We start from the raw sequence: 23483 nt of genomic DNA on the forward strand, positions 1-23483 counted from the left end.
GTACCGTCATAAAACGAATACCGTGACACCCCTAGATGTCACACAGCAATAGCCCGATAGCAAGGTACAGGTGCTGCCTGGGTCCAGGAGAGGGGCTGGGCATCAAACGAGGGGAGTCTAAAGGAGGATCAGTGACCTGATACAAGTTAAAGCAGAGGGTAGAATATGGGTAAAGGACCCCAACCTAAATATAAAGAAATTGACATATGCTGCATCAGTAGACACTTGGCAGGAGAGTAAATCAAGCGTGCTGGAAAGCGAAAGTGAATGGGTCGAGTCCCTAACACAATCAAGAAGGTAGCGATTAAAAAGACACAGACATGTGCTGCATCAGTAGACACTGGGCAGGAGAGTAAACCACGTGCCTTGGGAAACTAATACAAAGCCAAAGTATATGGGTCAGGGACCCTGAGGAAACTAAGAAGAGAGAGATTGAAACAAACTGTGTGTACTATCATATGTAGAACAGTATAGAGCAGGAGAGTACACCAGATCCATTCAGTTGGACAGTGAGGGAAGTTGGGGTAGAGAACCCCGAAAAAGCAACACACCAGGGTCTGTGACAAGGTCCACAAAAGCCAAGCACAAGGGTATGTGACCCATACAAGAGAGAAGGAATATATGGTCACAGGGCTGAGGCCCAGAACAAGTCGGGGCAAGCCCGAGAGAATATAAAGGGGTCTGGGACCCACACAGAAGAGAGAATATAAAGGGGTCTGGGACCCACACAGAAGATAGGGAAGAGTTGTTAAACAAGTCAGGAGGCCCCAAAATAACACAGAGGGATCTGGGACCCATGTGGAAGAGAAAGAGACATTTGTTGGAAATCTGAGTTACTTGTGAACTGCGTTTAAGGAATCACTCATTGCGTTTCACACCACAAACGGAACTTTAAAGGCCTGTATCCAGAGCAAGAGGAGTCTCCTTCTGGATCAAGAAGATGCTCAGTTTTTCCTTAGTTAGTTTAATGTAAGGGACAGGAAAAGGTTTGGACACGGGGTGGTGGACTTGTTATTTAAGGAGACATCCTGACAGAGTCCTTAGTGTTTTAGTTGAGGCAGGGCAACTCCTTACAGAAATAGAGCAAGATAGCGTTTTTTATTTTTTATTCTATAATAAAACTATTTGATAAGAAACATTGCCACTACTTTGACAGACTCGTACTTCTGCACCCTTACATTTGGTAGACCTTTAGTGGACACCATGATATCTTCCTGTGTGGGGATCTTCCTATTATGTTAGACCTTTAGTGGACAACATCAGCTCTTCCCATGTGGGAATCTTCCTATTGTGGTAGACCTGTGCTAGAGAACGCCAGAGGTTCCTGTGTGGGGCCTCTTCATGGAATGGTAGACATTTAGTAGACAATGTCAAATCGTCCTGCATGGGGATCTTCCAGGAATGGTAGCACTTTAGTACACAACGTCACATAGTCCCGTGTGAGGATCTTCCTAGAATGGTAGACCTTTGCTAGACAACATCAGAAGTTACAATGTGGGGATCTTCCTAGTATGGTAACCTGCGGTAGACAATCTCTGATCTTCCTGTGTTGGTATCTTTTTAGAATGGTAGAACTCTCGTAGACAACATCAGATCTTCCTGTGTGGGAAGCTTCCTATTGTTGTAGACCTGTGCTAGAGAAAGTCAGAGATTCAAGTGTGGGGCATATTCATGGAATGGTAGACATTTAGTAGACAAAGTCAAATCGCCCTGCATGGGGATCTTCCAGGAATGGTAGAACTTTAGTAGACATCATATAGTCCTGTGTGAGGATCTTCTTAGAATGGTAACCTCTGTAGACAATGTCAGATCTTCCAATGTTGGTTGGTATCTTCGTTGAACTGTAGAACTCTCATAAACAACATCAGATCTTCCTGTTTGGGGATCTTCCTAGAACAGTAGACCTCTGGTAGACAACATTAGATCTTCCTGTTTGGGGATCTTCATAGAATGGTAGACCTTTAGTAGACAACTAGATTCAGCTACACAAAACTTGTTGGCGGCTCTCAAAACAAATATTGGTTTTGGGTGTGGATCCCTGAAGCATCAAGGCCTCTCCCTTAGGAACAAACACCTGACTCGTCCCCAACTTTGGCTGCACTGCCTAAGGATGGTTCCATGTGTTAATATCCCTGCAAAAATATTGCGATACAAAAATATTGCCATATTTTTGCAGCGATATTGACCCATGGACCCTGCGGGGGATAGCCCTGCAGCCCCTACATACTTTTAAAATGTGCGGGGGACACCCCCGCAACCCCCGATCCCACAAAATATCCTCCCCAAAAATATCGCGTATGTATGGCGATATTTTTGGTGGGGATATTTTGTAGGGATATCCTAAGGATCAGCAATAGCCTTTAATGTATTCATATGTTCTGGCATTGTAAAAAGGAGATGGCTTTTTGGGGTGAAGTGTTACAAAGGGGAGAAATGATGTTGGGCCTTTCCTATCTAAGCTCGCCTGTATTCTGTGTGTAGGGTTCATGCTTAGAGTTCCAGGGTTAAGAAATTCTATTTAAAAACATGGGTTTAAAGGGCTTTCATTGTAGTTAAAATAACAAATATATAAATTGAGGAAAAACCTAGCTAGACTGTCACATGCAGATAGGATTAACAGTCTAATGATGCTCTCTGCTATGGAAAAATATTCCTAAAAAGGAAGAATAAATTGGAAGAATATGAAAACTATTGGAGTGCGTTTAATGACTTATATGGATGAATTAATCAGAACAATGGCCCCTGCTTCCCCCAACCCCCTTCTCCCTTTTCAGGTCTTCCACCCTTACTGTTTGTTATTGTGCATAGGTTTTGTAATTGGTGCATTGTTATAACAGTTAAATGAAATAAAATATGTTTTTTTTTAATTTTATTTATTTTATTGTTTGGTTGTCAATTTTCAACCTTTCATTATTAATTGCAACAGTCATACAGTAAAAAATGATCAATTTAAAAACATTTTGCATTTTTACATCAAATTTGAAATTACCAGTTAAAATACCTCTGTATAATTTATTTAATTTCAAGTTTTAATAATGTGCAAAAAAGGTCAGATAAAATTGATATTGTGTGGGACTACACGTTTAATCTTTCCCAGTTCCCAATGCATAAGCTTCCTCCTTTTTACTCGGTATAATTTTTAAAAACAACAAATAGTTGATTACAGCTAAAATTAAAGAAATTGAGTGGCCACTTAAAATAATTTCCCACATTCTATCAGCAGACAGATATATGTAATCCATACATATGTCTGTAGAAAAACTGTCTTCTTTGTATTACTAAATTAGGACAAATCAAATGCGTTGTATAGTCTCCATTTCCTTTGATTTGCCACTGAATCTGCATGCTCTCTGCTCAACTGGCCATTTCAAGTAAACTGCCATTACTTCTCTAGTCACCTTATTTGTTTATTTATTTATTATTAACATTTGTAGAGCACATACAAACGCATAAGCATCAGGGCGCTTTTACCAGTTACATGGGCTCAGGTTGGGCATAGGCATGAGTGCAGATACGTTATTTCAGGCATTTCAGTTGTGGGAATCAGTCACATGGGCTCAGGATTAGGGCGTAGCCAGAGGTACAGAAATATTTTTAGACGCGACAACACATATATATATGTCCTACCGACATGGTGCATTGTGTAGAATTATGCAAACAACTAGGTTTTGAACGTAGTCTTAAAAATAAGTACCTATATATAGTCTAGCATTAGGAGATTTTTGGAAATACATTGGGATTTGATTAAGAGGTTTTATAGTAAACATTCTTATGCTACATACTTTCTAATTATTGCACTCTTCCCAGGTCTTTATCCAATCATTATAAAACAGTTTTTTTGTTGCTCGAACAGGGTCTTGTAATAAGAGATCAAGCAGGGACACCATTTAGGGGTCAGACCCCTGAGGTCTGCCTTGATACACCTAAAAAAAATATATATATATATTTTTTCCAGTTCAATTGAGGCTGCTGGACTGTGGCCAGCAGCATGTGGCTCTTTGTTTCTGGAGCGGCTGGTTTTCTGCCGTTAAAATAACTCAGTGGGTTGAGCGCTCCCTGCTGCAATGTGTGTGTGATCTGCAGGTTGCAGGTTCGACTCCTGGCAAGGTCAACTCAGCTTTTCATCCTGCTGAGGTTGATAAATGAGTACCAACACAGGTTGGGTAATATTGTATGTATATTTGTTCTATATGAAGCGCTTAAGCGTTAGTGCTATATAATAACACATTGCGCGGTACTAATGTCCTTTAACATTAACATTATCGTTTGGCCTTGGACGTCTGCTTGCATTCACAGTAATTTAGTAATATTAATATTAATGATACATAGGGTGATCCATTTTTGTATAAATGTATATCACTTTACAGTGATATCATAACCATATTTTCGTAGTGTACTTAGAAACAATGCTATGTGATGCCACTTACTGTTTTGTCAAAGGTGAAAGGTCGTGTTTCATCGCTTTCCGTGATGTCAGTTTGGGGTGGGTTCCTGGCATGTTGGTGAAATGACGTCCCTGAGATCAAGGTCAATTTCTGCCCTTGCATCAGCTCCTTGCATTCTCTTTCCTAAGATTTTAGTATTATACATATATTAAAAAAACAACAAAAAAAGAAATCGCCTGAACGCATAGCTGTCGCTCTTGGCTTTCACTACCTAACAAGTGAGGGCGTCCACCACGCAAAGTCAGCGCCCGAAAGATGCCTGCTGCACTTGTAGGCCACGCCCCTCCCCCCTGTACCTATGAGCTGTTAAGCAACCATTGGTGTCACCATATGAACGGTAAAAAGTCAAAGTAATAAACACACATATATTAGGCCTTCTATAACCTCACGTTCTCCCGGTGCAGTGGAGTCGCGTGGCATTCTTCAATCCTGCGCATGCGCATATTTGTAATTACTTTCTCTTTCATTTTAAAGACTGCCCTCTGCTACTTTTGAACGGGATGTCACAGAAAGAATACGCATTTCACAGTATGCAAACAAAGGAGCAAAGTTGCCTAGGCAACCAACCTGTTTTCACATCCACAGGGAGCAGCGACGCGAGGCAAGGTTTGGGCGTGGCAGATATTATTTTAGCAGCATGCTATTTTTACAATAGCTTTCGACAGGATATTTCGATGCATAATCCAGATAACTGAAAATATATTATGATTTTTGGTGGTGGGTGCATAGCAGGAATAAAGGCTTTACCACGCAAAACTCACCATGGATTTCAAACCACACATTTTTGTACCAAAGGTTTGCCTGCAAAATGCAGACGGTATTGGTGAGAGGGTAGTGGGTCGGTGAGTAGGTAGTGAGTGGATGGTACAGTCGTATCCCCCATTTTACGGCAAAAAAGTGTAACAATTTTGCAGTAAAAAAGCGTGAAAAAATCACGGAGGAGTGGGTGGTATTGGGAAACAGCTGTAAAATTGCTCGGCACTGGAATTTCACAAGTCGCTGCTCAATAACACCATATGGCTGTCATGTACGCCTTAGGTCCCGCTACGCTGTGACGTAAGGCGCTTGTTAATAAAAGCCCCGCCCCCGCTCCGTAGAGGCAGGTCAGTGCGTAACAGAGCACAGGGGTGTCCACGTCTCTCATTTTGCCTGGCGCTGCGCAGAGAGGCCTTCAGTCCACGGGGCCCTGCATTAGCATCTCCCGCCGACACATCGGCCGAGGAAGAGAACCTAACACTGGCGACGAAGGAACGGGATCGCAACGCACACGCGATGCCCAACAAATCAAGCCCTCGGCACGAAATACATTTTTGGAAATACGGTGGGGGGCATCAACATCGACTACCAAGGGGCCTGCCACAAACCAGGGGACACCTGAAACACCAACAGCCAGCCACAGAAACACACACAGAATTCTGGTGTTTCCATCGCCTACCATGCCACGCTGGTGCTGAGCAAGGCCATCCACCGCCTACCAAGGTGAGGGGGCCTCAGCACATGCTTGCCTGACCAGGCCCCACCTCCACATACAATGGCGACCAGTGTTTCCACCCCTAGGCCCAGCACACCCTGAAGAATTGCACCCACCCTCTCACCATCCCCGCCACACACACGATCACAAGGAGGAATGATGATGGCGCTCAGCCCCTTCGACACATACACCGATCCCTCCTCAGGCGGCAGTTATAGATCCAAAAATTCGAGATGGCCATGGATTGCAAAAACATCACCACATCCAGGAAAATTAGATCACACCTGCTACTCAATGTCGCTGACGAAGTGTTGCGTATATTCAACTCACTTGCAATTACGGATAGCGCAGATGCCTACCAATCAACAAAATACGCCCTCACGGCCCATTTTTTGCCCCAACTAAACCCGGACTATGAAACATTCATTTTTTGCACCACCATCCAACTAAAGGACGAGACACTTGATGCCTACCACACCAGGCTCAGGAAACTCGCGATCTCATGCGAATTTCCAACGTTGAAAAAGAGATCCGATGACAAATAATCAATGGAATACACTCAGAAAAACTGCGAAGGATGGTGCTGAGCGAGAAGGGTATACCCCTAACCAGGATCTTAGAACTCGGTCGCCAGAGGGAGCTATCGCAAAACCTTCAACCGGCATAACGATGGCGACAGTGGCACAAATCACAAACCGCCAAAAGCCAAGAGACGAGGCCAGCGGCACGAACACCCCTCCCCCCGGTGGCAGCCGAGAATTCCAGGACCCTCTGAATGTGGACGGTTTGGTAGACCTCGCCATGGAAGACGGAATTGCCCAGCTCAAGGCACCATGGAAAGACCACTATGCAAAGGTCTGCAGATCATCTGGGCCACCCCAACACCCACAAACGTTCCAAGACAAAAACACTGGGAAGAAGAAGAAACAAGCCAACGCCCGCCGATTCGAAACAACCAACTCGTCAACCGATGAGGAGGGGGACGAAAACGATAACTCCCAAAAGGGAACTGCAAACGAACAATGGAAAAAAGGTAAAAAGTTATACCTAGTGTCAGCACTCCACTACAGAGGCACCGCGACCACGTAAATACAGAGAAGACGGAAATGCCAAGTGTCCATTCAAGGCCAAGAAACGCAGATGACAATGGACACTGGGGCGTCAGTTAACGTCATGCTTATGACCGTATTCAGAAAACTACACCCACCACCAGCTCTACAAAAGACTGACACACTGCTGTTTGGCTATGGGTGCGAAACTCCCCTACCCATAATAGGAAGATTTCGAACTACACTCAGCAGAGGAGAAAAAACGCTGCAGTCCAAAATATACATCGTGAACGCAGGCATTGAATGTCTACTGAGCGGAGACGTGGCAGAAGACCTGAGACTCATAAGCTTCATCTGTGACATGACAGACACGACAAACATCACCAGCATACTGGACAAACACCGAAACCTCCTCAAGGGCATCGGATTCCTAAAAGGGAAATCTATCAAGCTGCATAGAGATGAATCTGTACAACCACGAGCAGTGCGCCACAGAAGGACACCATTCCACATAAGAAACCAGGTCGAGAAGGAACAGCGGGCACTCGAGAAAGCAGGCATCATTGAAGAAGTAACCGGACCAACACCGTGGGTATCACCCATGGTCGTGACCAGAAAACCCAAACAACCTGGGAAGGTGAGAATCTGTATTGACATGCGCCTCCCCAACGCAGCCATCAAACGGGAGCGACACATCACCCCCACACTCGATGAAATTATAACAGACCTCCCCGGATCAAAATTCTTCTCCAAAGTTGACCTCAACTCTGGATACCACCAACTGAAACTCCACCGGGACTCCAGGTATATCACAACATTTTCCATGCACCTCGGCCTATGCAGATACAAATGACTCAGTTTTGGAATTTACTCGATGGCCGAAGCATTTCAACAGGCGATCCAAGAGGTGATTTGCGGCATACCGAGGGTACTCAATGTCAGCAATGACATTCTCATCCATGCCAGCGACAAGGAAGAACACATACGTCGCCTCGACATGCTACTTAACAGGCTGGAGAGCACAGGGCTAACCATTCACAACGACAAGTGTGAATCCTTGAAGGAAGAAATCTCTTTTTTTGGCTATGTGTTCAACAGCGCAGGGATCTCAGCTGACCCTCAAAAAGTGGCAGACATTCGGGCTGCCTCTCCCCCAACCACACCCACGGAGGTACGAAGTTTCTTGGGGATGGCAACTTACTCTGGGAGGTTCATCTACAACCTGGCGACCATATCCAAACCACTGAGTGAGCTCACCAAGGCCAACGCTAAATGGGTCTGGAGCACCACCTGCCAAGAAGCATTCGAACAAATCAAAGCGTCACTCTCGGCCGACACCACCATGGCATACTACGACCCCCCATTGCCGACCAAATTATATGTTGACACCAGCCCTGTTGGCCTGGGGCGATATTGATGCAAATTGCCCACACTGGGGAATCGCTGCCTATCGCATATGCCTCCCGTGCCTTGACACCTACGGAGCAACGCTATTCGCACATTGAAAAGGAAGCGATCGCAGTACTGTGGGGCTGTCGCCATTTCCATCTGTACCTATATGGCCAAAAATTCAAAGCCTACACAGACCACAAACCCCTGATCCCCATATTCACAGGCTCGTCATCGCACCCCCCAGCCAGAATAGGGAAATGGCTGCTACACCTACAGCAATATGATTTTGAACTTGCATACCAACCTGGCAGCGGCAACCCAGCAGATTTCCTGTCCAGGCGCCCCAGAGCGGCCACGCCGGGAGAGGTACACGTAGCTGAAGAGACCGAGGAGCACATTTGCCAAGTCGTTCACACCATGAAACTGAAAGCAATCAGCATTGAAGACATTGCAGAAGCCACGCAAGCTGACCCATGTGATCTGGTCAAAGACTCTGTCATATCTGGCGATAGGAGATCCTTCCTTCGGCACACACACAATCGCACAGCCGAGGCAAAGGAGTTCCTCGCCGGCATGTATGCAGTAAGGCAAGACTTGTCGATCACCCGGGAAGGGCTCATACTAAGGGGGGCCCGAATAGTCATCCCCATAGGCCTACAGGACAGAACCATGGCACTGGCCCATGAAGGCCACCAAGGCAGAGTGAGGACAAAGGCCAGAATCAGACACTGCGTATGGTTCCCACACATCGACGAAAAAGTGGAACAACTCATCACAACATGCCTCCCATGTCAAATCACGAGCGCCCTGCCGAATCCTGAACCCATACTGTCGGCTGTGCGGGGGTCATCCAGATGGGACGCCATCAGCATTGACTTTTGCAAGATACAAGAAGGCACATACCTGCTAGTGGCCATTGATGACCACTCTAGGAACCCAGAGGTTGAAATCGTGTCATCCACAGAGCGGAGATGGTAATACCGGCGATGGAGAAGATATTCGCCACCCATGGCCTCCCGCGACGCATCCGGAGCGACAATGGGCCACCCTTCCAGGGCGAAGAATTCAGGAAATACCTAGCAGACCTAAACATTCACTACCACCACATAACGCCAAGATGGCCACAAGCCAATGGAGATGTTGAAAGATTTATGCGCACACTCAACAGGGTGCTACGCTTATCAAGAGCCAACTCGAGCCCATGGAGGGTGGACTTATACAGGTTTCTAAGAAACTACAGAGTGACACCCCACAGCACCACAGGGATACCACCAGCAGACATTATGTATGGGATGTTAATCAACTCATCCATTCCACACCACCCAAGCAGGGGTGCGGACACGTACGACAGTGCACGCACGCACCAAAGAAGGACTGTGGCGAATGAACGCATGAGCATCAAGAGACACGCCAGGAAGTCCAAGCACCGAGTCGGTGACCCTGTAATAATGGTGCGAAACCCGTCCAAGTCAAAGCTGGACACTCAGTATGACTCTGCACCATGGACCATTACGCAAAGATGGGGGACCATGATAATGGCCACGAAAGGACAAAGAAAGGTCACCAGGAACGCCTCCTGATTCAAGAAGATACCGAGACAACTGTGGACAGATAGAGAACCGCAACCTGTGGAAGCGTCAGATCAGCCGAGCGAGGTTGAGCACCACCATCAGGAAGGTGGAGCAACAATGGACTGCAGGATAGACGAGCTGCCGGGCGAACCAGAGGAGGCAAGTCCCAATGATGAAGGTGAGTAACTGAATGAGAGTCAAGGGGCAGGCACCAGGGGTGGGTGTTATGCTCTACGAACTGCACCCAAACCCCCAGAAAGACTAAAAGACTATGAATGGTAGTAGATCAGCCCGGAGTAGCATGAGAAACCCCAGTTCAGGGTAATTTTGGGAACCTGTCATTATTGTTAATGTTTTGTTAGAAAAAAGGAGGAATGTTATGTACGCCTTACGTCCCGCTACGCAGCCCCGCCCCCGCTCCGCTGATGCAGTTCAGGGCGTAACACAGCACAGGAGTGTCCACGTCTCTCATTTCGCCTGGCGCTGCGCAGCAGGACCTTGAGCCCACGGGCCCTGCATTAGCATCTTCCCACCGACCCATCGGCCGAGAAAGAGACCCTAACAATGGCCTCACTTTAAATGGGACGGTGCGTTAACCAGAGGCGCACATGAAAGGTGTAATGATTGCTCCGTGTACAGCTCTGTCACATGTTGAAGCAGTGACAAGGCGGAGGGTCGCTGAGCGGAGATGGGATCTGCGCAGTGAATTCCGTTTTGTTCTACACCTGCGTTGCATTTTTATGCAGGCGTAAAACGAATGGATTCCTCTAGAATCCGCCTCAGGTTCTAGGATTGAAAAATCCAATGTCACGCTCATGGAAGGGGGGCACTGAGGGGAACGCGAAGCGTTTCCCCCCGGGGAGGTTTTTGGCGCTGCACATGGCCAGCGAGTGGCCGTGGGGGGCAGAGCGCCTCCCTAGGGTATTTAAGGGTCCAGGGAAGGTTCGGGAGGCAGGCGACGGTTGGACTAGGCGACGGTTGGACTTGGTGATTGTATCAGTCCTGTCGCCTGCTCCCGAGCCTTCCCTGAGACAGCTGGGCCTAGTGAGGTAGGGTTTGTGTGTTTAGATTGGGCGGGTAGGAGTTAGTTAGTTTAAAAAAAAAAAAAAAAAATATATATATATATATATATATATATATATATATATATATATATATATATATTTTTGTACATTTTATAGTGAGGGGTGCCGTAGATAAGACACCCCTCTTTTCTTACCTGAGTGCTGCCGGCGGGGGATAATAAAAGCTGTTGCTTTCTGCAGCAGGGCGGACATCACAGCTCCGTTCGTGAGAGCAGGAAGTTATTTGTTGGGTCGGCGGTCATCCGTTGCCTGGGGAGTGGGGGGGTCTGTTGTTCAGGTGGGGGTGGATCAGCACGCCATTTTCTCTGGGCCCCTCGTGTACGGCTGGTCTGATTCAGTCCAAGAGGCGTGTTTGCGATGTAGCATTGAGACGTGAGGGGGCACTGCAGTTCCCTTAAAGGGACAGTGTTGTTTTTCCTGTGCCGGTGCGTGCGGCATAAGAGCAGCTAGGGGCAATGTTTTCAGTCCCTTGTTAGGCCCCAAATTGCTCGTGGGCTTTAGTTGTGGTGTCTTTTCTTCTCTGGGACAAGCCAGGCTAGGGGAAGGGGTTTTTCTTAGGGCAAGGGTTGTATAAAAAAGGGGGTTTATATAAAAAAAAAGAAAAAAAGAAAAAAAAATTCATTTCTCCTAGAGGAATAATTTTCTATATTTCTTATTTTGGGAGTAGAGCGTTTCAGTAACACTTTAAGGTGTGTGTTAGTTGTTATAGCCTAGTTTGTTTTTCTGATTTCACCAGCATTAGGGAATAGAGAGTTTGATTAACACTTTAAGGTGTCAGTTGTTATAGCCTAGTTCGCTTTTCTGATTTCCCCAGCATAAGGGTATTGGTCCTCGGGTAGGTAGCGGGCCTGGGGGCTTAGTTTAGCTAGTTTAACTTTTCGGGGGCATATCTTAGTGCACAACCAGATTATTTGGTGCACAATGGTGGGACAGGGAGCAAGCAAGAAGGGGCTGGTTGATGCTAGGGCTCTGAGGGAGGCCCTGGAAATCATCAGCAGGGCGTCTAAGGCCTAGCTGGTAGAGGCAGAGGGGGAGGTCACGGGGGAGTTAGAGTTAGGTGGGGGTAGGCCGCAGCGTAGAGCGATGGGGCTCTTGCGGCAGTGGTGGCTTGCACCCCCGCGGCAGGGAGAGGGGAGGTTTGGGAATCCAGGGGCAGGAAGATGAGGAGGGAGATAGACAGGAGGGCGTCCAGGGGAGAAATTATTTCGGGTGGGCAGCCAGTGAGGGAGGGAGGGAGTGAATGATAGCACTAGGGAAGCTGGGAGTGCTCAAAAAGAGGTGGGTCAAGGGAACCACGGTGGGGGCGGTGAGGGGGCACAGAAGGGGGTGACAGGGCAGAGGGGGAGGGGAAGTCAATACCTGCAGAAGAGTGCAGGCGGGAGAAGGAGGGAGAGGTCCCCATCAATTGAGGAGGTTGGAGTGGGGCGCGGAACGGCTGCATGGACGGAGGTGCGGGAGCGCCTCTGGTGCAGCAGGGGGAAGTGATGAGATGGGTCTGCATGGACGGGGGTGCACTAGGGCCCCTGGTGCAGCTGGGGAAAAAAAAAAAGGGGGAGCAACGAAGCAAGGTGCTGGAAGAGGATTTATGTGGAATGGACTGCATGGACGGGGGCACAGGTTTGGCCCCTGGTGCAGCTGTGGAGAGGAGTAAGGAAGAAAAGGGCCTGCAAGGACGGGGGTCCATGCTGGTGCAGGTGGGAAACAGGTGGAAATGGACGCAAGGAGCTTGAAGATTAGTTATATGGTAGGGACTGCATGAACGGGGGTGCAGGTTTGGCCCCTGGTGCACTGGCGAGAAGTGTAATAAAGTAAAGTGCCTGCATGGATGGGGGTGCATGTGGGCCCCCGGTGCAGGGGGGGCAACGCAGGGCCAAATTAATAAGGTGATGGAATGTGGGGGGCAAGGGTGAGTAGGAGGGTAATAGAGGAAAAAGGGGGTAAGTGGGTTTAGGTGTATTGTTTAAAGGTTAGGTGAAAGGGGCGAAATATAGGGGGACAGATAGGAGAGGACCTGGGGTGTTTCCGGAGAGGGTTAAGGAGATGGCCAGAAAGGATAGGGTACTGAGGAAGGTGTTACTAGTGGTGTGGGAAGGTTAGGAGGTTGGAACTCATTCATTTAGGAGGGGTTCAGCATCTGAAGACAGCAGGCTGGGCTATTCAGAGGAGTAGGTGAAAAGGTTGGGACGCTGGGAGTAAGGGAGATACAAAGGGTATGTTAGGGACCGGGTCAAACGGAATGTCTTTATAGAATTTTTTCAGTAGGTAGCAGGAGTGTTGCATTTATTAGGATGTTGTTGATTTGTAAGTGATTTTGTCACTTCTTTTTCAGATGCTGCTAGGAGGTCGGGTCAGATGTCAAAAATCTGGTTTTTGGGACATTCTGGGGTTAAGTGGGTGGGGAAAGAAGCTGAGAAAAGACTTGTTGGCAGGCAACTGGGGTGCAACTATAAAGATGTTGTGGTAAAATGGTCCGGTTTGGGGGGGGCTGGGCTGGGATCAGTTGCTTCCTATGTTGGCTGGGTTGAGGGAAAGCTATGGGCCTCCAGATGGGGGGATTAGTCTTGGTGGGGAAAATGATCTGGTAAGGGATACGGGTGTGGCTCTTCTTAGGAAAATAAAAAGGGTTTTTTGTTATGGGTCCGACAAGTGTGGCCTCAAGCAAATGTAGTGGGGACCAAGTGTTTGCCACAGAGAGTTGGGAGGGGAGCGAGAAATGAGGGTCCGATAGAGTGGGTAAGGAAGGGGATAAACAGAGAGATGGTAGAATTTTGTACGTCGGTGGCAGTACAGGTTTTGGACCGTAAGGAGATGGTTTAGGAAGGATTGATGAGATTTAGAGAGGATGGGTAAACTTTCCGGTTTTTGGGGGAACAATCATTATCTGGCGGATTTGAGCTCTTGGATGGGAGATTGGTTGAGGAATTGGACGTAGGAAAATTGGTGGAGAGGGTGGGGCAGAAAGAACACCTCGGGTGAGGGTTTTTCTGGTGCCGGGGGCATGGCCCCTTTGGATGTGGGGGGGAGGGAAGCACAATGGGGGAATGACACGGGAAAGGATGGGGTGGCGCTGTTTGCACAAGCGGGCCACCCCGGGGGGAACAGGTATTGAGCCTGGAGGGGCATGGTCCCGGGGAGAAAGCGGGACGCCTGGAAAAGGGGTAAGGAGACGGTAGGGTCCAAGGGATAGTTAGGGAGCAAATGGCTTTATTTAATTATTTAATTGTTGGGTAAAAAATGAGAATGTTTAATTATTTAATTGGTTGTTTAAAATATGTCTTTAGTTTGTAAGGCCAGGGAGCCAGGTAAGCGTTGAATTGTAAGCTTTGGCCTGTCACATTAAAGCAACCTTTTCCACTTTTAAATGAGTCTGGGTTTTTGTGCAGTAAGCCAAAAGGCCATTAGCCGCAAATGGCGTGATTCGGGACTTTGCACACAATCAACCATCCCTGGTAACATAGTGCTGAGGTAATGATGATCCTGGAGCTGAAATCTGCTTCTCTCAAGACCGTTGTTATCATAATTGCAGAAGAGTAGCTCAGCGAGTAAAGCGCTTGCTTCAGAGTTCCATTTGTGTCCAGCATTCACAGGACACACAGCATCCATACAGGACTGTCATATTCATTCTTCTGAGGTTGGGAAGTTGCATACTGTTAGTTTGGGAAGCAATAACACTTATTTTTACAGTGTTTAGAAGTGATAGGAATCCAGCAAGAAGCGCTATGTAAAAACGTGATATCATTGTTATTGTCTCCTCTTTCCTCCTTGTTTGCTTCCATGAGTTAAATCGCCGTGGATTTTTGTTAGTAAGGTGGGTTTAAGAGTGGCTGAAAGCGGCATTTTATGACAACGTATTTGAAGTAAGTAAATATTACAAAAGTATAGGCTGCGTTGTGGAAGCGGGAGCGAGTGTGTGAATCGCTTTGAGCAATGCTGGTTCATGACAGCAATTCCAAAAGACTTAAAGTGGAATGTGTAGGGTAAAACCGAAAACCTTATAGGGGTAAAGTAGTTATAGGGCATACAAGGGGTCTGCACACAGTGGCCGAACCCATCTAAGCTGTTTAGAAGTGCACCTGGCATTGAGGGGTGTATTGCAAAGCCTAGCTCATTCAGAAGTTCAGACAAAACACCTGAGCTGAAAAAGAAAAACACGGAACCGCATGGAAAAATTATACACATGGCTTCTCAGCCTGAACCATGTACCCTCTGCTTAAGGGGAGGCGACCCGAGGCATTGGTCCTTGACCGCAAGGAATCCTCGTACAAAGGGAAGCCCTGCTGTCACTCATCCTTTATTGGCACTCGCATTGCAGACACTGCACTGCCAGGGGGCAACAATGGCTGCTACGATACTTTTGCCCCCTCCCCCGACCTCCCCGGCCCACGCTTCTCCTTTGCCTCTGTTAGTTTGAAACGGAACATGCATTCTACCCTCATTGGGTGGAACGTTTGAACAGCAATAATGCGCACCTCTTCGCGCCATTACCAGGTGGGGACGACCCATAGCCCTGATTAATCCCCTTGCTTTGTTCGGGCCTTTAACTTGGGCTGAAGGCCATTACCACCTGGTAATGCCCTCGGAATGTGGCATTATTGATTGATGTCCATCCGGGGAAGGGTTCTCAGCCAATCAGGCGGCACCATGAAACGTGGGTGGGAACTGCCAGTGTCCACCGGCTTTCCACCGGCCACCCCACACCCCTACTCCAGGCGTGGCCATCTTTTGTCTGTGCGCCGGCCCTTACCTGTCAGTTCATCTCCGGGTTTACTTGACAGTGATGCTAAACTGAGCGTGTGTACCAGGAGTGGCTAACAGGGTAATAACTTCTGAAAAGCATGGGTACATTTAACTTACAGGCAATACGCATTCAGGTTATTTATTTATTTATTTATATAGAGCGTATGCCTAAGCGCTGTGCATAGCCCATATTTACACACACCATCGTCATCCCACCGAAGCTGGTACTCATTTACCGACCTCGGAAGGATAAAGGCTGAGTTGGCTTGGCCGGGACTGAACCTGCGACCTGCCGATCACACAGCAGCGACCGCTCAACCTCCTGAGCTTTCTTACCAGCAAGTTAACGGTTAAACCCCAGATGAGACATCTCTTACTCACCCCCCCTCCCCCCTGGAAGTACTGCCCCCCCCCCAACACATATTACCTCCCTCCCCAGTGAAGCCTCTGCCCCATGACTCCACCAGAGGGACCCCTCTTGCTTTACAATACACCCCCTTTCTTCCCTACCTTCCCCTGTAGCCGAGTCCACCACCAGGTCACGGTTGAAGACTGTTTGCTCGGCTGCATGATGTCCGGAGAATTCAGCAAACAGCGCCTGCACCACCTCTTCTGTCTGCTCTGCAAAGGTTCTGGGCTTCATGGCTTATCAGCCTTTCTAAGATGGTCCCTCCTTGCCGTGCCCACCCAGAGCAGTGAATTGGGCCAGCCTTGGAGGTTAGGGGATCACCAGGTAGAGCAGCCTAGAGGTGCCTCCTGAAACTGCTGCGGCCGGGCACTGAGTAAAGGGCAATCGCACCAGGAAGCACCTTTTCCCCCTTATCTTGTCACGTGATTTCCCGTCCGGCCGTGAACCAGACAAACAGGTTCCATGGCAAACATTGCATGACATCAATGGGCCCCAATCAAGGAGAGAGCTGTGCAAGGCACGTTCCCACAGGGGCCCACTAATTTGCATAAATAGCGACACCGGTGATATCACAGAACGAGTCTTTGGAAGGCAAAGGTATCATGGGAAGTAAAGTCAGAAACATGTTGCCATGAGTAAGGTAGTAGACAAATACACTGTGAAGGTCCAGTATATGAATATTGACCTATGTGGCAATATCAGGAGTGAGGCTTTTTTTGAAGTAGCAGACAGATGGATACCTTGTAAAGACTTCTAATTTTGGCAAATAAGGCATAGTGTGATAAAAGGATTGGGGGCACTAACTTTGGTTAAGTGAGGAAGCCCTTGGAGAGCATTATTCGCAGAAGCAATTGGTAGAAATACTGTTTCCAAAAGGCCTTTTTGAAACTTTGGTTTGAAAACATTATCTGTGGAAGGCATTGCAAAAAAAATGGCGATTGTGTTTTGCTCACTGAGACTGACTGCTGTTTTTGCAGAAGTTTCATGTTTGTTTATATTGGTATTGTGTGTATATTTGGGCAATACTAGCACCTAGATGCCTACGGGCTTTGTGCACTTTACAATTGTAAAAATAAAAAATAAATAAATATTGTCCAAATTAGCAATATGCTTTCATTTCAGAAGCTACAGATAAGGATTATTTTGACTGTCAAAAAAATAATAATAGCAAATAATAACTACGTTTATCAAGTGCTGCTCACTTCAAAATGAGAAGGCAGCCTCATTAATGTACCCCCTGAGCCTTGATTGGAGGGGGTGAGCACACCAAAACTGCTTGCCGATGTAGAATAGCAGGGGATCCTATAGCAGAAAGTTGCAAAGGCAACTAAGCAGGTTAGGAGACTGTTGCTGAGATGGTATACGTTTAGACCTTCCTGTAAATCATGTTGTTTCTCTGCTATTCCTGCATCTACATGTGCTGTAAAAGGTGGTGTTTTGGCATGCTGATGAGCATGGCTCCCTCGCTTCACTCAGTGTGTGAACTTTTGCCCCCATAGCGAAAATCAAAAGCTGGCACCAAAGAAAATATGCACAGTAAGGGAACATATCTTCAAGTGAAAGATATACATGTAGTTAAATTGACCTTTCCCCTTAGACGAAAGTGCACTAGACAAAAGAGCAATGGCCTTTCAAAAAAAGTAATCCACCACAGAAAAATAACACCAGAGAGGAGATTTTCCAATAAATACGCTGGCAAAGTATAAAAGGTGCTTACCTTTTAAACCCAGCAATATGTAGTGAAATATTGCCTGGAAAACAAAATCCCAATACGAGTATGTTCTTTGATGATAATTGAATGCATTGGCTCTGGATATATGACAACCTGAGTGAAATCCTGGTAGCCAAATGTTGAGCAAGTTTGCCGACCCAAAAAACACCCAAGGGAGATGTGTCCGCCCTCTGAAAAATGTTACACTGTCCACACACATGTATCCTTTACTTGTGCCCTGAAAAGCAGAAGATGGCCATAATCAAGGAAACATAACAGCACCAGTCTCCAGGATTGCATCAGGAAATCATATTTACATGCTGAAGCCAAAATACTTCAGCATGTAAATATAGCAGCCACGCTTTTGCGTGCTGCTTGGAAATTTCTTGCTTGAATTGCATGGGGGAGGGCTTGTTGGAAAGGGGAGACACTCCCCCTTCCAACGAGCCCTCCCACAAGCAGATTGCTGGTCGAGGATCATTCAATCCTCAACCAGCAATCCCCACTGGACCACCAGGGAAAGGATTTTGGGGGTGGGGCTGTTTGGCCTGTTGCCTGTCACAGCACAGCCGGCTGTCCTGGAACTCTGGCCGAGCCACTTTAGAGCTTTTGCCTCCAGGGAGGCGCGGGGACCCCGCTGTGTTGCCCCATGACCACTGATGGGCGGTCAACACATGTGCGAAGCAGTCACCCAAGGACGGGGGCAGCACCCCTGGCCTTCCTAGATGGTTGGAGTGGCTCTGTTACAGTTCTTCCCTCTGGGGAAGGATTGGGACCCTGCCAGAGCTCCCTGGGACTGTTGCCGGACTTGGGGATGGTCAACCCACATGGGAGACAGGCACCCAAGCCCAGCGGCAGCACCCCTGGCCTTCCTGGAGCTCTGGCCACACTGTGTTACAGCTTTTGCCTCCTGGAGGGACGGGGACACTGCCAGGGCATCTGATGACTACTACTGAGCTGGGGGGCTGTCTACCCACGTGCGAGGCAGATGCCCAAGTCAGAGGTTGGCACGCTCGGCCATCCTAGAGCTTTGACCATGCCGCATTACAGATTTTCCCACCAGAGAGGGATAGGGACCCTGCTGGGGCTCCCTGAAATGGCTGCTGGACTTGGGGACGGTTGACCCACATGGGAGGCAGGCCCCCAAGGCTGGGGAAATCACCCTCGCCCATTCTGTAGTTGTGGCTGGGCTACGTTACAGCTTTTCCCTCCGAGGAAGGATGGGGACGGACCCTGCCGAGGATCCCTGGGACTGCCACAGAACTTGGGGACGGTCAACCAAAAGTGATAAAGGTGCCCAAGGTCCGGGACATCACCCTCGACCATACTGGAGCACTGGACGTGGGAAAAGGCTGTAACGCAGGCCAGCCAGAGCTCCAGGATGGTTTGGGGTGATGTCTCCAGCCTTGGGCGCTTGTCTGGGTCGACCATCCCCAAGTCCAGTGGCGGTCCCATGGAGCCCCGGCAGGATCTCAACCCCTCCCCAGAGGGAAAAGCTGGAATGCAGCCCAAGCAGAGCTCCAGGCCGGCTGGGGGTGATGTCCCAGTCATTGGGCTCATGTCTCCCTTGTTGGTTAACCATCCCCAAGTTCAGCGGCAGTCCCAATGAGCCCCGGCAGGGTCCCCATTGCTCCCTGGAAGAAAAACCTGTAAATCGGGCCAGCCAGAACTCCAGGTTTGTCGGGGATGATGTCTCCAGCCTTCAGCTCTGTCTCCCATTATGGGCAACCATCCCCAAGTTCAGCGGCGGTCCCAGCGAGCCCCAGAAGGGTGACCATGACTACCTGGAAGGATAAGCTATAACACAGGCCAGCCAGAGTTCTGGAATGGCGGGTGGTGCTGCCTCCGGGCATGGGCACCTGTGTCCCTTGTTGGTTGACTGTCCCCAAGTGCAGCGGCAGTCCCAGGTACCCCGGCAGGGGCCCCATCCCTCCCAGGAGGGAAAACCTGTAACGCAGGCCAGCCAGAACTCCTGGATTGTCGGAGGTGATGTTCCTGGCCTTTGGCGCCTGTCTTCCATGTTGGGTGACCATCCCCAAGTCCAGCGGCAGTCCAAGTGAGCCCTGGCAGGGTGCCCACCCCTTCTCAGAGGGAAAAGCTATAACGCAGCCCAGCCAGAGCTCCGGGACACCCGGGGGTGCTGCCTCTGAGCTTGGGCGCCTGTCTTGCTGGGCGACCATCCCCAAGTGCAGCAGCGGTCCCAGTGAGCCCCTGCAGGGTGCCCATCCCTTCCCGGAGGTAAAATTTGTACCGCAAGCCAGCCAGAGCTTGGGGACAGCCGGGGGTTGGTGCTGCCTCTGGACTTGGCTCCATGTCTGCCTTATTGGTCGACCATCCCCAAGTTCAGCGGCGGTCCCAGGGAGCCCCGGCAGGGTCCCCATCCCTCTCTGGAGGGAAAACCTGTAACACAGGGCCAGCCAGAACAGCCGGGGGGTGATGTCCCCGGCCTTTGTTGCTCTTCTCCCTTCTTGGGCGACCATCCCCAAGTTCAGCGCCGGTCCCAGGTAGCCCCGGCAGGGTGCCATCCCTTCCCGGAGGTAAAATTTGTACCGCAAGCCAGCCAGAGCTTGGGGACAGCCGGGGGTTGGTGCTGCCTCTGGACTTGGCTCCATGTCTGCCTTGTTGGTCGACCATCCCCAAGTTCAGCGCCGGTCCCAGGGAGCCCCGGCAGGGTCTCCATCCATCCCTGGAGGCTGTAACACACTGCAGCTAGAGCTCCGGGGCGGCCGGGGGGGCTGCCTCCCAGCTTGGGCACCTGTCTCCCTTTTTGGTCGACAGTCCCCAAGTTCAGTGGCGGTCACAGGGTACTCCCGGCAGGGTCCCCATCCCTCCTTTGAGGGAGAACCTGTAATGCAGGCCAGCCAGAACTCCTGGATGGTCGGGGCTTGATGTCCGCGGCCTTTGGCACCTCTATCCCATGTTGGGCGACCATCCGTAAATTCAGCGGCGGTCCCAGGGCGCCCCGGTAGGGTCCCCATTTCTCCCTGGAGAGAAAAGCTGTAACACAGCCCAGCCAGAGCTCCAGGATGGTCAGGGGTGATGTCTCTGGCTTTGGGCACCCGTCTCCCATGTGGGCTGACCAACCCTATGCCCAACGGCGGTTCCAGGGACCCGTGGCAAGGTCTCCATCCTTTCCCCGAGGGAAGAGCTGTAATGCAGGCCAGCCAGAACTCCGGATGGCCGGGGGTGCTGCCTCCAGGCTTGGGCGCCTGTCTCCCTTATTGGTCGACCATCCCTATGTTCAGTGTCAGTCCCAGGGTACCCCCGGCAGGGTGCCCACCCCTCCCTGGAGGGAAAAGCTGTAATGCAGGCCAGCCAGAACTCCTGGATGGTTGGGGCTTGATGTCCGTGGCCTTTGACACCTGTCTCCCATGTTGGGCGACCATGCCTAAGTTCAGCGGCGGTCCCAGGGAGCCCCGGCAGGGTCCCAATTTCTCCCCAGAGAGAAAAGCTGTAACACAGGCCAGTCAGAACTCCAGGATATTCGAGGGGTGGTGTCCCCGGCCTTCAGCGCCTGTCTCCCATGTTGGGCGACCATCCCCAAATCCAGCAGCGGACCCAGCGAGCCCCAGCAGGTTGCCCAGCCTTTCCCGGAGCTGTAACGCTGGCCATCCAGAGCACCAGGATAGTCGAGGTGATGTCCCTGGGCTTGGGCAGCTGTTTCCCATGTGGTTTGACCATCCCCAAGTGCAGCAGCAGTTTCAGGGAGCCCCGGCAGGGGCCCTATCCCTTCCTGGAGGAAAATTCTGTAACGCAGCCCAGCCAGCGCTCCAGGGTGGTCGTGGGTGATGTCCTTGGCCTTCGGCAACTGTCTCCAATGTGGCTTGACCACCCCCAAGCCCAGTGGCAGTTCCAGGGAGCCCCAGCGGGGTCGCCATTCCTCTATGGAGGGAAAACCTGTAACGCAGGCCAGCCAGAACTCCTGGATGATCCGGGGTTGAGGTCCCGGCCTTTGGTGCCTGTCTCCCATGTTGGGCGACCATCCCCAAGTTCAGCGGCGGTCCCTGGGAGCCCCGGCAGGGTCCCCATCCCTCCTTGGAAAGAAAAACTGTAGCGCAGGCCAACCACAATGCCGGGACAGCCGAGGGTGCTGCTTCGGCTTAGGCGCCTGTCTCCCTTGTTGATTGACCATCCCCAAGTTCAGCGGCCATCCCAGGGAGCCTCGGTGGGGTCCCCATGCCTCCATGGAGGGAAAACATGTAACGCAGGCCAGCCAGAACTCCTGGATGATCGGTGGTTGATGTCCCTGGGCTTTGGCGCCTCTCTCCCATGTTGGGTGACCATCCCCAAGTTCATTGGCGGTCCCAAGGAGCCCCGGTAGTGTCCATTACGCAAGTCCTCAAGGGGTATGGCAGACACTTGGCAGAAGCGAAGCCAGCATCTGTCGGGAGCATCCACAGATTCACCACATGTCCAGGGTTCGAAATTGCTACTAGCTTGAAACCAACATCAAGCAGGAGCTTGCTTTGACTTCCCAGGCTAACTTGTGCCTTACAAACTTGCATAGGGGACATTAACTTTGAGTATTTGAGAGCATTAATACAGACAAATGAAGACACATCTAGTACACCTTTAAGCATAATGAATCATACATAATGGGCAAAAAGTGTGTATGTCATGTGAAAATATCATCTGAGGTGACTGCATACTCGCTCCTGTCTACTGGTGATGCCTGACACAAGTAGCTAATTTTAGCTCCTGCTCATTAAATCCTAATGTCTAGCCCAGCATGTGCTAATAAGGTTTTTTTATGGACTACTACCACTTCCACCTTCCGGGACACGGAAAGGAGAGTCTGCTTCTGCTGTCCTTTTTTTGTGGCTGGGTGATCTTGTTATCTTATGTCATGTTATGTTAAAGGTTCTTGTGCCACACACTCTTGCCACCTGCATGGTTTCTTGTCACTCTGGCTGATCTGTAAAGGAAGAAGGGCAGGGTGGCATAAGTTAGTAGGACCAAGCTGGAGAAAAGAGCAAGAGAGCTGTGATGTGCTGTTGGCAGCTTCCGTTCAGTTTGCAGCGTTCGCTGAGCATAGGTGTGTTTTTCGGTTGGTAGCCGCCATGTGCTGTTGGGTGAGGCTATGTGTGGTTTGTTTTGTTGTTGTAGTGTAGTGAAATGTGTGCGGTTTGTTGTGCTGTAGAGGTATGGTTGTGTTTGGTTCAGAGTTTGAGAGGAGTATGCTGAAGGATGAGTTTTTTAGAAGGGTTGGTTAGTGGTAGTACCCTATCATTCTCCATCTGTTTTGACTGCCCGTGGCACATATCCCTTTCCCTGTTGTACATTCTGGTGTGCTACAATTGCCACTTCTATGTTGTGCAGATGTGTGGGTCCTCAACAGGGCTATTTAGTGGCAGCACCCTCTCTACCCCCAGTGTTCAGACCAACTGCTGCCCACATCCCTTTCCCCTAGCACACACTGGTGTACAGCAACCACCCCCCCGGGGGGGGGCGTGCTCCATGTGACCCGTGGTCCATCAGTTCTGAGTTTCGGGACACCTCTCTCTTCCCTTTTTCATCTAAGCTGCTATGTCTGTGGTCCAATTAAGTTGGACCCATTTCTCTCCTGTGTTTCCGGTTTGACACTCTATGGGGATGGATACACCTGGGTTTCTG

General features: G+C 49.6%; 1 protein-coding gene across 1 annotated transcript in view; it reads right to left on the reverse strand.

Annotated features, from left to right (window-relative positions):
- Window positions 1-16566, reverse strand: part of BCL2L15 (BCL2 like 15) — a 49180-nt gene extending 32614 nt beyond the window's left edge. Inside the window, exon 1 of the mRNA XM_069633367.1 lies at window positions 16261-16566. Within this exon, the coding sequence (XP_069489468.1) occupies window positions 16261-16393 (133 nt within the window). The 5' untranslated portion in view covers window positions 16394-16566. The remainder of the gene's footprint in view (window positions 1-16260) is intronic.
- Between the last annotated feature and the right edge of the window lie 6917 nt (window positions 16567-23483).

The sequence above is a fragment of the Ambystoma mexicanum genome, chromosome 13 (genome assembly GCF_040938575.1).
Source record: "Ambystoma mexicanum isolate Mex_15411 chromosome 13, UKY_AmexF1_1, whole genome shotgun sequence".
Taxonomy (NCBI): domain Eukaryota; kingdom Metazoa; phylum Chordata; class Amphibia; order Caudata; family Ambystomatidae; genus Ambystoma; species Ambystoma mexicanum.